Source organism: Coregonus lavaretus, assembly GCF_964263955.1.
Source record: "Coregonus lavaretus genome assembly, contig: HAP1_SCAFFOLD_331, whole genome shotgun sequence".
NCBI lineage: Eukaryota > Metazoa > Chordata > Actinopteri > Salmoniformes > Salmonidae > Coregonus > Coregonus lavaretus.
Genome location: NW_028162049.1, coordinates 417411 through 433785, shown reverse-complemented (window position 1 = coordinate 433785; position 16375 = coordinate 417411). Strand labels below are relative to the sequence as shown.

General features: G+C 45.2%; 1 protein-coding gene across 1 annotated transcript in view; it reads left to right on the top strand.

Annotated features, from left to right (window-relative positions):
* Positions 1 to 2298: 2298 nt before the first annotated feature.
* Positions 2299 to 16375, top strand: part of LOC311116578 (tripartite motif-containing protein 16-like) — a gene marked incomplete at both ends in the record, with an annotated part of 31569 nt that continues 17492 nt past the window's right edge. The window contains 2 exons of the mRNA XM_084191652.1: positions 2299 to 2895; positions 10103 to 10198. Coding sequence (XP_084047778.1) covers positions 2299 to 2895; positions 10103 to 10198 — 693 coding nt within the window. The remainder of the gene's footprint in view (positions 2896 to 10102; positions 10199 to 16375) is intronic.

Sequence of the window (16375 nt, the reverse complement as noted above, 5' to 3'; positions counted from 1 at the left end):
AATATCACAGAATAATGTCAGTACCTGCTTTCCAACCGAACCATCAATCAAGCCCAGTAATGCACAGAGACACCAAAATGCAAATTTTATTCAAATGATCAGTCCGTTGCCAAGCGTCTGAGAGAGTGTCATTGCATCCAACATCCTATAGGGAAGATTTGTAGACAAAAAAGCACTAGCCTGATTTTGAATGATCCTCTGCCTGCGTCACACCTTGTCACGTCACGCACACGTTAGCCCCTCCTCTCTCTCCTTTGCTCTCGTTCTATAGCCTCATATGACAAGGGAACAAAACGGTACAGACAAGCATTTAAAGTTTATACACTTAACCAAGTTATCCACATTCAATATTCCCCCACTCATATTTGCTATAAGACTGAACCCAGGACTAAATAGATCGCTCAAAACATTTTTATTTTATTTTAATTCGTCATTTAATTCAATTCATTATACTCCGTCAACATATATTTAATTTATAAATTTACTACATCTCAACAAATAGTTTCATGTTCGAATAACAGTCACTTTAACGATTTAGAAGATTCGTGTCCAATTTCCCCTTATCTGTGGCTATTTCTCCCCTGCAGGGTAACCCCAAAGACCTATGACCCTTACCCACAATGCCGTGTTTTGTAGGCTTAGCACATAACCGCATGTCGTAGTTTTAGCCCCGTAAAATCAAGCGCATGCGCACATCCACTTAACCCCATGCTTACCACACCAGAGAACGCCAGCGTTCTACCTCAGTTCTTTATTTTACACTTATAGCCAGACAATTACACATAACAGAACTCACATTTGTGTAGAACTTTGAGTTCCACCCACATACAAACAAGTTTAAGAGGCTTCAATCCATCGCAATGGTCCTCCAAGGACACGTTAGCATGTAGCACGCAACACAATTAGCATTTAGCATTAGCATTATCATTAGCCGCTATGTACCATGTAGCATGACCCACACTCCAGCACTTAGAATTAGCCTTAGCCGCTATGTACCATGTGGCCTGAAACACAATCAAGCATTTAGAATTAGCCTTAGCCTTTAGCTAACTGCGGCCTACCACGCCCTAAGTACCCTGCATTGTGCCCAAATCATTATCCATATCTCCGCTAACTTTATGCTGCCTTGAGCCATGAATATCATATCGAGCGGTTACCCCCAACATATCTCCCGTCGGCTATAAGAGGAGTATAACATAAATACAATCGTTCACGTCATAGTTCCCAGAACCAACCTGACGAAGTCTAAAACGTCCCCAGGATTTGTGGCCCACTCCTACGAGTCGCCCCCGCTGGGGGTCTTTCCAGATTCACAATGCGCTAAATATGCATACGTATATCTGCCTTTATTCACTACCAATCCATTGTTCTAGACTTCCTATTATTTACCGTTTACCCATCAACCAAATTTAGAATATTTTTCAGACTCCTAGTCAACAGCAATCACACCACACCAGCCCAAAATTCACACTGTACATACTATCCCATTCCCCTTATGAGCAATCGACACAACTAATGCCCAAATTGGGAGAAATCTCACCTTAGCCGGCTTGAGCAGTAGTCAACTCGACACTCAGAAAAGGAACAAAGAACGATGCAATCAGTTACCCGTACTGGCCACCATTTGTCGTGTCGCGTCGGCTGCTGGTGGCTATTGCTGTCAAACAAAGAAGTCCGCTTAAGCTGTACCTTGATTAGAAGTCTTTTATTAATATCACGAGGTTACAGCATAAGTTACAGACACGCGAAGTCCGGAGAAGCAGTCCCAAATGAATCTCAATGCTTTCTGACCCTCCTTCGTTTTTCCCCCAGTATATATAAATTCCCAAGATGTGGGTGGCTCCCTCTACGGTCCAATCCCCTGTCTGCAACACACTTCCTGTCTGTTGTATGTGGCGTTACACTAAAACATTCCCTCTTGATACTAAAATCAACATTCTTTCAGTTCCACATTTAACAACGTCATAATCTCAATACACGACAGTATCATAAGGCATTATGAAGCTTATTAAAATAATTATAATATGTACTTCATAGGAACTGTTACCCTTTATATATTCTAACAACTCATATTTGTTAGATTTATTCCAAATGAAGGGCCCTAACCTAGAAACTAAAATATTTGTCTCCCTCTACACGTTGAACGCAGTTATCTCTCTATCCCTCCCTCCCTCCCTCTAACCTCACCTATCTGGCAGATCCAGAAGTCCCTCCCCTCCCAAAAACTCACTTCTGTGGAAACGAAACTGATCTGAGTCTCTGTGTCGTCTGTCTGTGTGAGAGTGAACAACCATCCAAATGGCTCAGCAGGGAGTTATGCTGGACCAGGACCAGTTCTGTTGTTCTGTCTGTCTGGATCTACTGAAGGAGCCGGTCACCATCCCCTGTGGACACAGTTACTGTAGGAGCTGTATTGACGGCTGCTGGGATCAGGATGTTCTGAAAGGGGTCTATAGCTGTCCTCAGTGCAGAGAGACCTTCACTCCAAGGCCAAATCTGAGGAAAAATAACATGTTGGCTGAGTTGGTGGAGAAACTGAAGAAGACAGGACTCCAGGCTGCTCCCCCTCCTGCTCTGTGCTATGCTGGACCTGGAGATGTGGCATGTGATGTCTGCACTGGGACCAGAAAGCGGAAAGCCCTCATGTCCTGTCTGACGTGTTTGGCTTCTTACTGTGAGACTCACCACCAATCTCACTATGAATCTCCTGCTTTGAAGAAGCACAAGCTGGTTAAAGCCACCGCACAACTACAGGAGAAGATCTGCTCTCATCATGACAAATTGCTGGAGGTTTTCTGTCGTACCGATCAGCAGTGTATCTGTTATCTGTGTACAATGGATGAACATAAAGGCCATGATACAGTGTCAGCTGCAGCAGTGAGGACTGAGAAACAGGTAAGACCAGAACTGTGGTCCTCTGTAGCTCAATTGGTAGAGCACGGCGCTTGTAACGCCAGGGTAGTGGGTTCGATCCCCGGGACCACCCATACGTAAAATGTATACACACATGACTGTACGTCGCTTTGGATAAAAGCGTCTGCTAAATGGCATATTATATTATATATTATATATTATAACTACTTGTTGGTGACTGTCTGATAAACAAAGAATTAAAGATACAGTGCCTTGCAAAAGTATTCATCCCCCTTGGCGTTTTTCCTATTTTGTTGCATTACAACCTGTAATTTAAATGGATTTTTATTTGGATTTCATGTAATGGACATACACAAAATAGTCCAAATTGGTGAAGTGGAATTTTTAAAAAATAACTTGTTTCAAATAATTCTAAAAAATAAATAACGGAAAAGTGGTACGTGCATATGAATATGGCACCACATTAAACCTGCCAAGAGAGGGCCGCCCATCAAAACTCACGGACCAGGCAAGGAGGGCATTAATCAGAGAAGCAACAGAGACCAAATATAACCCTGAAGGAGCTGCAAAGTTCCACAGCGTAGATTGGGGTATCTGTCCATAGGACCACTTTAAGCTGTACACTCCACAGAGCTGGGCTTTACGGAAGAGCGGCCAGAAAAAAGGCATTACCACACGTTTGGTGTTCGCTAAAAGGCATGTGGGAGACTCCCCAAACATATGAAAGAAGGTACTCTGGTCAGATGAGACTCAAATTGAGCTTTTCGGCCATCAAGAAAAACGCTATGTCTGGCGCAAACCCAGCACCTCTCATCACCCCGAGAACACCATCCCCACAGTGAAGCATGGTGGTGGCAGCCTCATGCTGTGGGGATGTTTTTCATCAGCAGGGACTGGGAAACTGGTCAGAATTGAAGGAATGATGAATGAAGCTAAATACAGGGAAATTCTTGAGGGAAACCTGTTTCAGTCTTCCAGAGATTTGAGACTGGGACAGAGGTTCACCTTCCAGCAGGACAATGACCCTAAGCATACTGCTAAAGCAACAATCAAGTGATTTAAGGGGAAACATTTAAATGTCTTGGAATGGCCTTGTCATGATTTAACTGGATTAGAACCCAAATGCAGACAACTACACCGAGCCAGAGAAGGTTTAACAGGTTTATTTACAACGTTCAATTTGTCCAGGTTTCCAATAATAGGGGAAGAGCAAGTCCAGGTTTACAGGGAGGGTAACAGATCCAGGTTCAGAGCAGGTGTGGTACCGTAATGTCCTAGTGTCCGTGGTGAGTCCAAAAGGGAGGTCCGGTAGTGGAAAGCAGGATGGTGGTGGCAGGAGTGAAGCGGAGGCAGGAGTCAGGTTCCAATAATATGGTCGTCTTGACTATGATCTGACGATGAGTGGCAAGTTTGACCGGGTCTTAAAGGCTGAGGTGATTATGGTGAATGAGCTGCAGCTGGAACCCTGACTCCCGCACACCAGACTTCACTCCTGCAATCAAGGACAGACAGAGGGGAGGGGAAGAGCAGAGAGAGAGCTACCTAGCAGCAGTAGGCCTAACAGTACCCCCCCCTCTACGGACGCCACCTGGCGGCCGACAGGGTTTATCGGGATGTAACCTATGAAATTCACGGACCAGAGCAGGATCCACAATGAAGCTCCTGGGCACCCAGGAACGTTCCTCAGGACCATAACCCTCCCAATCCACCAGGTACTGGAAACCACGACCCCGGCGGCGAACATCCAGAAGTCGCCGGACCGTGTAGACAGGACCCCCACCCACGATCCTGGGCGGAGGAGGGGGACGAGAGGGCGGGCACAGAGGGCTAACCGACACAGGCTTGATCTGGGAAACATGAAAAGTGGAATGAACCCGTAGGGAGGCAGGTAGCTGTAGCTTAACCGCGCATGGGTTAACAATAGACAGTATCTTGAACGGTCCTATAAAACGCGGCGCCATCTTCTTAGACTCCACTTTCAATGGAAGATCACGTGACTTAAGCCATACCTCTTGACCAGGAGAGTAACCGGGAGCCTGGGACCGGTGACGGTTGGCTTGCCTCTGCATGTACGACGAAGCTCGGGACAGAGCTACCCTGGCCTTCCTCCAGACCTTGAAGCAGCGGCGCATGTGGGACTGCACCGAGGGTACCGCCAGTTCCCTCTCTTGAGAAGGGAACAGGGGAGGTTGATAACCCAGAGCACACAGAAAGGGAGACAAACCAGAGGAAGCGTTAGTCAAGGTGTTATGAGCATATTCCACCCAGGGGAGCATGGAGCTCCATGACCCAGGGTTAGACCCTGTGACACAGCGGAGAGCGGTCTCCATCTCCCTGTTCGCTCTCTCGGCTTGCCCGTTGGTCTGGGGGTGATATCCAGAGGACAGGCTGGATGTGATGCCCAAAGCTTTACAGAAAGCTTTCCATACCTGGGAGACAAACTGGGGACCCCTGTCAGAGACAATATCAGTGGGTAGACCATGAGAGCGGAACACATGTTCAACCAAAATATCAGCCGTCTCTCTGGCAGTGGGCAGTTTAGGTAGGGCCAAAAAATGAGCGAACTTAGAAAAACGATCAATCACAGTAAGAATGACAGTCTTTCCAGACGAGGGGGGAAGTCCAGTGACAAAATCCATAGCAATGTGCGACCAGGGCCGGCTGGGTATTGGCAGAGGTCGTAGATGACCAGCGCTGGCCTGGGTGGAGTTCTTACTTCGTGCACATACCGTACAAGCAGCAATGAAGGCTCGAGTGTCCGCCTCCATCCTGGGCCACCAGAACTTCCGTCGCACAAAGTCAAGGGTCCGCGTAACTCCAGGGTGACAGTTAAGGGGAGATGAGTGAGCCCACTGAAGTACCTGGGAGCGAGCAGACTCAGGGACAAACAACCGGTTAGGAGGACCCCTCCCAGGGTCAGCTTGATGATGTTGAGCCTGTCTAACAATCCCTTCGATGTCACATGTGATGGCCGCAATACTGCAGGTAGGAGGCAAGATGGGTTCAGGGTTACTACCAGTATCAACAGCCGAATGAACACGAGACAGGGCGTCAGGCTTGACGTTGCGTGACCCAGGACGGTAAGACAGAGAAAAATTGAATCTCCCAAAAAATAGTGCCCACCTGGCTTGACGGGGGTTGAGCTGCTTCGCTGACTGGATGTATGCCAGATTTTTATGATCCGTCCAAACGATGAAGGGTTGTTCCGCCCCCTCCAACCAATGCCGCCACTCCTCGAGAGCCAGCTTAACGGCGAGCAGTTCACGATTTCCAACATCATAATTCCTCTCTGCCTGAGAAAGTTTCCGTGAAAGAAAAGCACAGGGATGCAGTTTGTTATCTTCAGGAGAACGTTGTGACAACACCGCACCTACCCCAGTGTCGGATGCATCCACCTCCACGACAAACTGGCGGTCGGGGTCCGGCAGCATCAGAATGGGAGCCGAGGCGAAGCGATGTTTCAGTTCTTCGAACGCTGATTCGGCCCCTTCATTCCAAGCGAACGGTAGTGAGATGGAGGTGAGAGCGGTGAGTGGCGCTGCAATGCGGCTGTAGTCCTTGATGAACCTCCTGTAGAAGTTCGCAAACCCCAGGAATCGTTGAAGTTGTTTGCGAGTGGAGGGGGCTGGCCAGTCCGTGACAGCAGAGATCTTAGCTGGGTCCATCCGCAACTCCCCCTGAGCTATTATGTAACCCAAAAAGAGGTCTCAGACACATGAAATTCACATTTCTCCATCTTCACAAACAGTTTGTTCTCCAACAACCTTTGCAACACCTGGCGCACATGCAGTTCATGTTCCTGGGAGGACTCTGAGAAAATCAGGATATCATCCAGATAGACAAAAACAAACCGATTCAACATGTCCCGAAGGACATCATTGACTAGTGCCTGAAAAACAGCAGGGGCATTGGACAACCCAAAAGGCATGACCAGATACTCAAAATGTCCCATGGGTGTGTTGAAGGCAGTCTTCCATTCATCACCTTTACGAATGCGCACCAGGTGATACGCATTTCGTAGATCCAGTTTGGTAAAGATAGTTGCACCATGAAGGAGGGGAAAAGCAGAATTAATTAAAGGCAGAGAATATTTGTTCTTAATGGTGATGTTGTTAAGTCCACGGAAATCAATACAGGGTCTGAGGGTCTTATCCTTCTTTCCCACAAAAAAGAATCCCGCTCCTACAGGTGACGAGGAAGGACGAATAATACCTGCCGCCAAGGAGTCCCGAATGTAGTTCTCCATAGCCTCCGTCTCCGGGCGGGAGAGATTGTACAGGCGACTGCTGGGGAGAGGGGCTCCTGGCTGGAGGTCAATGGCGCAGTCGTAAGGCCGGTGAGGAGGAAGAGAAGTAGCTCTGTGTTTGCAGAAAACGGATGCCAGGTCATGATACACGTCAGGGACAGCAGAGAGATCCATGGACTCCAGTGGAGGTTGAGGCACAGTGCTGGCAGGGGTCTGAGCAGAACACAAACAATTCACATGACAAAATGTGCTCCATGAAACAATTCTACCTGTCACCCAATCAATGTGTGGATTGTGTCTTATGAGCCAGGGGATACCAAGGACCAGGGGGGTCTGTGGGCAGTCAATGATGTGAAACTGAATGTTCTCCTGATGATTACCCGACACTCTGAGACAAACAGGCACAGTCTGATGAGTAATACGGGGCAACAATTGTCAATTTAGACCCTTAGCCTGCAGCGGACGGTCCATAGGTACAGTCTCTAAATCCATTTGTTTAGCCAACTCTCGATCCAAAAAGCTTTCATCGGCACCAGAGTCAACCAGCGCACTAACAGGGAAATCCTGGGACTGCCACTGGAGGGATGCCTGGAGCAGAATGCGGGGAGAAGAGGAAGAATCCGCTGCTCGGCTCACCAAAACTTCTCCCATTAATGATGAGCCGGCCCTTTTCCCGGACGAACTGGGCAGGAAGGAACGAAATGACCAGCTTCTCCACAATACAGGCAGACCCGAGCCTGAATACGACGTGCACGCTCCTCTGAGGACAACCGTGCACGACCCACCTTCATGGCTTCGGGTTCAGTGCTCCTAGTATCGACTCGGGAAGACTCGGCCTTCTCCGTAGGGAAGAGGCGGGGAGGAGTTGGTTGACGACAGACAGGTTGCTTGGAACTACCACTCCTCTCCCGGCGGCGCTCCCCAATCCGGTTATCCAACCTGATGGTGAGTGAAATAAGATTATCCAGCGTAAGCGATTCATCATATGACACCAATTCATCTTTCAAGGTCTCAGCCAAAGCATTAATGAACACTCCTTGTAATGCCTCGTCATTCCAACCACTCACTGCCGCTAAAGTCCGAAACTCCACTGCCATCTCCGCCACACTGCGAGACCCCTGCCGAAGAGAAAACAAACGTTTAGCAGCCTCCTTGCCCCGTACGGGGTGGTCGAAAACCTTCCTCATCTCAGTGGTGAAGGCAACGTAAGCGTTGCAAATGTCCGACTGACTCTCCCAGACCGCAGATCCCCAGGAACGAGCGGAACCGCTAGTAGAGTTGATAAGGTAGGCAATACGGGCTCTTTCTGAGGCGTAGGTGAGGGGCTGTTGTTCAAACACCAACGAGCATTGAGTCAAAAAATCACCACAGGTTCCCATGTTCCCATCATAGCGCTCTGGAGCAGGAACAAAAGGCTCTCTGATCTGGGCTGGAGGAGCCGGAAAAACAGGCGGAGCATGAGAAGGAGCAGTTTGTATGCCATGAACGAGGGGTGCATTATTAACTTGGGTAGTAAGGGCAGACACTTGATTGGTGAGTAATTGAACCTGATTAAGCAGCACCTGACTGTTCTCGGATATAGTCTTAAACAGGGTATCATGTTGGCCAAGTAAAATGCCCTGATTGGCTATGGCAGTCCGAATTTGAGTGCACTCTGGGGTGATATCCGAGCTACTGTCTGCTGGGTTCATGTTGGTCAGATCATAATGTCATGATTTAACTGGATTAGAACCCAAATGCAGACAACTACACCGAGCCAGAGAAGGTTTAACAGGTTTATTTACAACGTTCAATTTGTCCAGGTTTCCAATAATAGGGGAAGAGCAAGTCCAGGTTTACAGGGAGGGTAACAGATCCAGGTTCAGAGCAGGTGTGGTACCATAATGTCCTAGTGTCCGTGGTGAGTCCAAAAGGGAGGTCCGGTAGTGGAAAGCAGGATGGTGGTGGCAGGAGTGAAGCGGAGGCAGGAGTCAGGTTCCAATAATATGGTCGTCTTGACTATGATCTGATGATGAGTGGCAAGTTTGACCGGGTCTTAAAGGCTGAGGTGATTATGGTGAATGAGCTGCAGCTAGAACCCTGACTCCCGCACACAAGACTTCACTCCTGCAATCAAGGACAGACAGAGGGGAGGGGAAGAGCAGAGAGAGAGCTACCTAGCAGCAGTAGGCCTAACAGGCCTAGTCAAAGCCAAGACCTCAATCCAATTGAGAATCTGCGGTATGACTTAAAGATTGCTGTACACCAGAGGAACCCATCCAACTTGAAGGAGCTGGAGCAGTTTTGCCAGTGGCTAGATGTGCCAAGCTTATAGAGACATACCCCAAGAGACTTGCAGCTATAATTGCTGCAAAAGGTGGCTCTACAAAGTATTGACTTTGGGAAGGTGAATAGTTATGCACGCTCAAGTTTTCTTTTTTTTGGTCTTATTTCTTTTTTGTTTCACACACAAAAATATTTTGCATCTTCAAAGTGTTAGGCATGTTGTGTAAATCAAATGATACAAACCCACAAAAAATAAATTTTAATTCCAGGTTGTAAGGCAACAAAATAGGAAAAATGCCAAGGGGGATGAATACTTTCACAAGGCACTGTACAATAGGAACTAAGGCTGTTTGAATATGAGATCATTCAAATGATATCGATCAACGGCAGAACAAATATGAACACAAACCTTGAGTATATTGTGTTTGCTCCCAATGTATCACCATTTTCTGAAGTAAAAACACTATTATCATTCGTTATCAAACACCATTATCATTCGTTATCAAACACCATTGTAATTTTTATCCAACACCCAATCAGCTCCCCTGTTTTGTGCACTGTTAAAACTATAATCATTCACATAACAACATAATTTCACACAGACTCTTCCTCAACATATTAATCCCTATCTTCTATGGGCCCTATGTCCCAATACTATACTATTGATCTAGTGGACAAATAAAGCTTGATAGCGCATTGAAGAGTGATTCTCCACAGAGACAGCTGGGGACGAGTCAGCAGAAGGTCCAGCAGAGATTCCAGGAGAGAGAGAAGGAGCTGAAGGAGCTCCAACAGGCTGTGGAGTCTCTCAAGGTGAGTATTTTTGACCAGAGGAGACACACCATTTCACTTCTCTCTTCCAGTCATAGAGAGAGAGAGAGAGAGAGGCCCCTATCCAATCCCACTGACCCCACTGTTGGGAACAGGCTGTCTGGACCCCTTTCAGAGAATAGACTGCTTAATGTAACCGGCGGGATATGAACCCGGGTCTACTGAGGGAGAAAACAACATCTTGACCGTTATACCAAGAGGACATTCCCTATTGGGCTGAGGGCCGACACTGATTTTGAAGTCGAAGGCGGGGCTACCTCATCACATAACCATGAGTAACCATGACCGACTCATGTCTCCTATACATTAACATGGAGCTCTCTCTCTCTCTCTCTCAATTCAATTAAATTCAAAGGGCTTTATTGGCATGGGAAACATATGTTTACATTGCCACAGCAAGTGAAATAGATAATAAACAAAAGTGAAATAAACCACCAGAAATTAACAGTAAACATTACACTCACAAAAGTTTCAAAGTAATAGAGACATTTCAATTGTTATAATTCAAGTGCAAACAGAGTGAGCCGTTCGCCAGACTGAGTTCTGGAGGTGAAATGGAAATGAATGAGGGAGAGTTAAGTGAGGTAGAAGGTGTGGTGATGAGCTCAGAACCAGAGCCTGGCATCAATGGACATGATAAAGAAGAATCTGGTGCAGTAGGAGATACATTGTTGTAGAAAGTGGATCCATACCTTTTGGCAGATCCATTTGTAGTTTCAGGGTGGGTGGGAAAGGAGTTGGGTGCAGTTGAATCAGTGAAGGTAACCTGTAGTGGACTTGTGATATTTGTTTGTGTTTCTTCTGACCAGAGGGAGTGGGCGCTCCGTGTCACACAACTTGGGTCAAGATCTGTTTCTTGCTTTGCTCTTAGAAACAGGGCACCATTGAAAGGAGTGATTTCTGGGGTAGCGTTAAGTGTAGAAGTGGAGCAATTAAGGTTGAAGACTGCTGGTTTTTTTTAATCCCGCCGTTTGGTGCAACGCAGACCCGGTGGTGAGCGTGGTGAAACAGAGGAGTCACTCTCAGTCCTTTTGAGTTTTGAGTCTTTACCCGACTAAGTCATGGTAGGATATAACAGTTATCCTGTTAGAGCTTTTGTGGCGAATCCACTGTGCTGATTCAGGTGCAACGTTTATGGTAATGTTGCAGCAGTTTGTAGGAGGGAGATTCCAAGATGTGGGAAGTGTGCAGGAGGGCATGGGATAGAGGTTTGTGTAGTTTCGGTGGATAAAGTTGTGTGTGTCAACTGTTGGGATGCCCATGTTGCTGGGGATTGGAAGTGTCCGGTGCGAGAGAGGCAGGTTGAGGTGGCTAGAGTCAGAGTAGTGCAGAAGGTGTCGTATGCTGAGGCAGTGAAGAAAGTAGAGGAGGATGGGTCAAGGGTGAGGGATCCTGAGAGGATCCCTGTGAGTAGTAGATCTGTGCCAGCACAGAGGGATAGGCCAACGAGTGATATATGCTTCGGTAAAGATAGCTTCTTAGCATTCATAGCAATGGTTATCAACTGTACAGCAGAAATGGAACGTAAATCAAAGAAAAAATATGTTGTGGTGGCAGCTGCAGAGAAGTATTTGGGCATACAAGATTAGACTTCAGAAGAGTTACAGGGTGTGTTGAGTGGTGGTGTCCCGTCCTCCCAGGCCGTTGGCATGGTGCAGGAGCAGATAGGGTCAAAGTAGTGGAATGGGGTAGTGGGTATTTAATGAGTGTAGGGTTAGTTTGAAGGGTGTTTTTCTGTATTATTATAATTTCCCCTTTTCCCATTTTGTGTCACAAAGTATAATGGATTGACATTATAGTCCAGTTGGGGGCGGTAATGCAACATATTGGATGCCAACCGCCGTTAAACTCCAAAGAAGAAGAACCGTTATATTATGGCTATGTACAGTGTTGTAACGATGTCTCTGTCTTTCTCATTCCATCACTTTTGCGGTAGTTGGTTGTGTGGGTCTCTGGTTATGAATGGGGTGCTGACAGACAATCGTTGATGGATATTTATAGAGCTCTGATCAGGACGACAATTGATTTTGGGTGTATAGTTTATGGAACAGCGGCAAAGACAGAATCCAGTATAAAGCTTTAAGGATATGTATTGGTGCATTTAAATCAACATCTGTATGTGCCTTACTGGTGGAGGCAGGAGAGATGCCTTTGGATATACAGCGTAAAAAATGGTCATTATCTTATTGGGTTGAAAGGCTGTGAGGTTGAGCATCCCACTGCTACTGTTCTAGATGACTGTTGGGAATATACTAGTAGACAAGGCAGTGGTTTTGGTTGGACAGTTGGAAAGCTTGCTGATGAGAGAGGTTTGAGGGAGTTGGAGGTTGGCCCTTCTGTGGTGATAGGGGATGTTCCTCCATGGTTACTCCCAGACCCAGTTGTTGATCTAACCTTGGTAGAGAAAAGGAAAGATTGGTCAGAAGTCAGTGATATAGTGAAACTGGTTGACAATTACATTGGTAGAAGTTTTTATACTTTTTTACCGCTTTTCACAGATTGATCCAAGGACCCAGATAGTGGGCTCACAGGAGCAGGCGTTTACGTTCCTGAATTTGATGTGCAGATATGTAGAAGACTAACAGATGAACTGTCAGTATACTCAGTTGAACTGTTGCCGATAATAGTTGCCCTCCCGTGGGTGGAGGACGTACAACCTGTTAGAATTATAGTATGCTCAGATTCTCTGTCTGTATTGAATAGTTTATCATCTGGTACATCTAATAGGAGTTACCTGCTATTGGAGGTATTAATGTTATTATGGAGAATTGAGAGAATGGGTTTAGTAATGAGATTCTGCTGGGTCCCAGCATATTCGGGTGTGGAAAGGAATGAAATTGTAGACCAGTTAGCTAAAAGTGCTTTGAAACTAGATATAATTTATATTAATGTTCCACTGGGTAGAGGTGAGGCCAAATGTAAGATCAGAGCCATTTTGATAGATGTGTGGCAGAAGAGATGGTACTCTGAGCACAAGGGCCGGCATTTATATGAATAGTTTACAGTTTTACAGAAAGGTCGATGGACCAAGATTCAAAAGTCCGATTAGGAAGGAAGAGGTGGTGTTTACTCGATTGCGCTTAGGATTTATTTTCTCATGGTGGAGGGTTTGTTTATTGGTTTCCACTGTTTATCGTTTAGAGTTGAGGGGGGAGTAGGGGTAGTTTGTTAGGGCGGCGTGATGGCCTCAACTGAGTGGAGAAGAAACGCTGTCGCTTCGGGTGCGTTCCGGAGAAAGGTGTGGAGGAAGTTTTGCTCATGGTCGGCGAACAGGTTGGAGCGGAACATCTGCACTCTACATCCAGAATGAACAAGGCGATGGTTGTGTTAATGAAAAAGGTTTGTCTTGTTGCGAGTGGGATTTTTGTGAGGGGTGTGTTGGTGCAGATTTCGCCTCTTTCGATAAGAGTTGTGGTGGCTAATCTGCCTCCGTTTATTACTTACGAACAGACCGCAAGTAGTTGGTTCGTTTTGGTAAATTTGCAAGTGGTTTTCGTGTGCTCTCGGCTGGGTGGCAGGTGTAGTCCGTTAAACATGTTGTCTCTTTTCGTAGACCAATGTTTGTTTCTTAACAATCTTCAAGGTTACACAGGGGAGGGGTGGAACACAGGGTTTGCTAGCACAGATAGTTTTCGGTGTTTCTAGTGTGGGGATGTAGGACATAATGCTAGTGCAGACAAGCGCGACCAGCCGGCAGCGGGGGCTAGGACTAGGCTGGACACAATACATTTTTAACGCCTTTTTCTGATAAAACTACTTCATTGCATCCTCCATGGAGCCCAGTTTCATAATATTACCATATGTCCCAGATGCTTGCCGTAGTTTAGAAATAATAGGGCATGTTTCACCCTGCCAGCTCCTATTAGTTGTTTTGAGCTCTGTGGCACCAACTCGCCTAATGAAAGTTATATTCCCAGCCCATTGTTCTGCGTCACAATGCCAGCTTCACTATTGTTGGTAATGAGACCAGCCCGTATTAACATTGTAGCTTTACCTCAGGTAACTTAATATTAACAAGGTTATGACTACTAGGTGAGCAAACAGTGCTATGTATGGTTGGCGCATAGCAGTTAATCATATTTCCTTTCAGAAAAAGGTGTATAACCTAAACAAAACACATATCCGTTCTCTTTTTCAAGATGTGGCCGATTTAAACAGCCAGCATACATTTTTTCAATTAAGAAATAACCTTTTAATTTTTTTAATGTATTTATTGTTTCTATATTACTGCTGGGTAATTTGATATGCGTCGAAATCTGTAGGTTCGTAGGCATTGAATTGAGCGAATGCTGCGCAGGTTCACTGAGTTGTAAACTAAATGGATAGGTGTAGCTCATTGATTTATAGATCTGACACAGTTGCTACCTCAGATAATGAGCCTAGCAAGTGTCGTGAATGAGGTATGTAGTACCCACAGAAGGCCACAGGGAGGAGCAAGAGAGCTATAAACCTATTCATTTTTTTTGCTTTAAATACCCTAAACCTAACAATCAATCAATCAAATTTGTTTATAAAGTCCTTTTTACATCAGCAGATGTCACAAAGTGCTATACAGAAACTCTAACCCTACTTATAACCTATTTTAGCCTTAACTCTAACCCCTAACCCTAATTCTAGGGTAGGGTAGCCTAGAACACGTTTAGAAACTATTTTAGTAATACTTTTATGTTAGTAAATACCATTTATAGTACTAAATAGCATTTATTGTTATTTTTTAAATAAAACCTATGTAACCTTTATAAGTCATTTTATTATATGTATTATTGCAAGTGTAGTGTAGGTTATTCGTCGGTGTTACCGTCAATCAAGGAGTCTGCTTAGGCTGTATCGTGTTCAAAGGCCTTTATTCAAACCACGAGGTTCCAGCGTAAGTACGGACACAATGTCCGGAGAACCAGACCCAAATAAATCTTGCTGTATTCTAACACTCCGTCGTTGCTCCCCCCTTTATATAGCCCAAGAGTTGACTGGCTCCCTCTACTGTTCAATCCCCGTATCTTACAACCCACTTCCTGTCTGTCATAGGTGACGTCACGCTAAAACCTTCCCTCTTGATAGCAACAATCAACCTTCTTTCAGTTCCATTTAAACAACATTTAACACCATCATATTGTCAATACACTACATTCCCCCCTTTCGAGACAACCTAAACGTCTCGAAACCAAACAGAATAAGATTATAACAAGTAATAATTTATCTCATTGAGTATCTTTAACATTAAACCAAAACATTCTTCTCTAGAGCGTAAATTCCTTTCTATGCAATAACTGTTTATGAAGTGGGAATACATTACTATGGCATATGAAGAAATCTCTATGGAGTGTAAGAGCGAAAAACTATCCGGCAGCCATCTTTTCAGATATCCATCCATCAATCAAGACAGTAAAATTCTCTTACGGTCCCTCTGCCCCAGGCAACCACCTCGGTACTCCAGATAACCTCATAAACCATGTAAATACATTTGAAACTATGATGCAATTAAATACACACGTAAGGCCCTGTAAACAAAATCCTATCCAATAACATCCATTGTACGGCTGGTCAACCCATAGGACCGTACAATGAAACTCTCCCTTCCTAGCCTCTCTGTCCCTACACATTCACGAAATAAACAAAAACATCTAGGATCCTTACATGTAGTCAATAACATCAAACATCATTCTACAAAAATTAATACCTAAAAATATGACACAATTATGTATTACACATGTCTATATTTCATTGCAAACACTGGAATGTAATCCACCACACTTCATCTCCCTGTAGTCTTCACTTCCAATGGATTGTTGATGATGAAATCGGCCACACCCTCCTTGTTTCATCTCCTCCAGTCATATTGTCCCTTCATATTGTCTTTGTCTGAATATTCCAATCTCCCCATGTTCTCCCAAATGCCTCTGGAAGAAAAAGAAAAAGACCAAACAGTATCTTTTCCAAAAAAACACTTTCAAATTAAACATCAATATCCACTAAGACTATAAAACTGATATATAAATGATGCATGAATCACATAAACCCATTCCCCCCTTGATTCATAAATCATACTAAAAATCACACTAATATTGAAAAAAAAATTGAAAAATGATAAAATAATCAAAAAGGATATTTATCCATCAGTAGTCCATCTAGACCCCCTCGTCCATCTTCGTCCAGATCAGG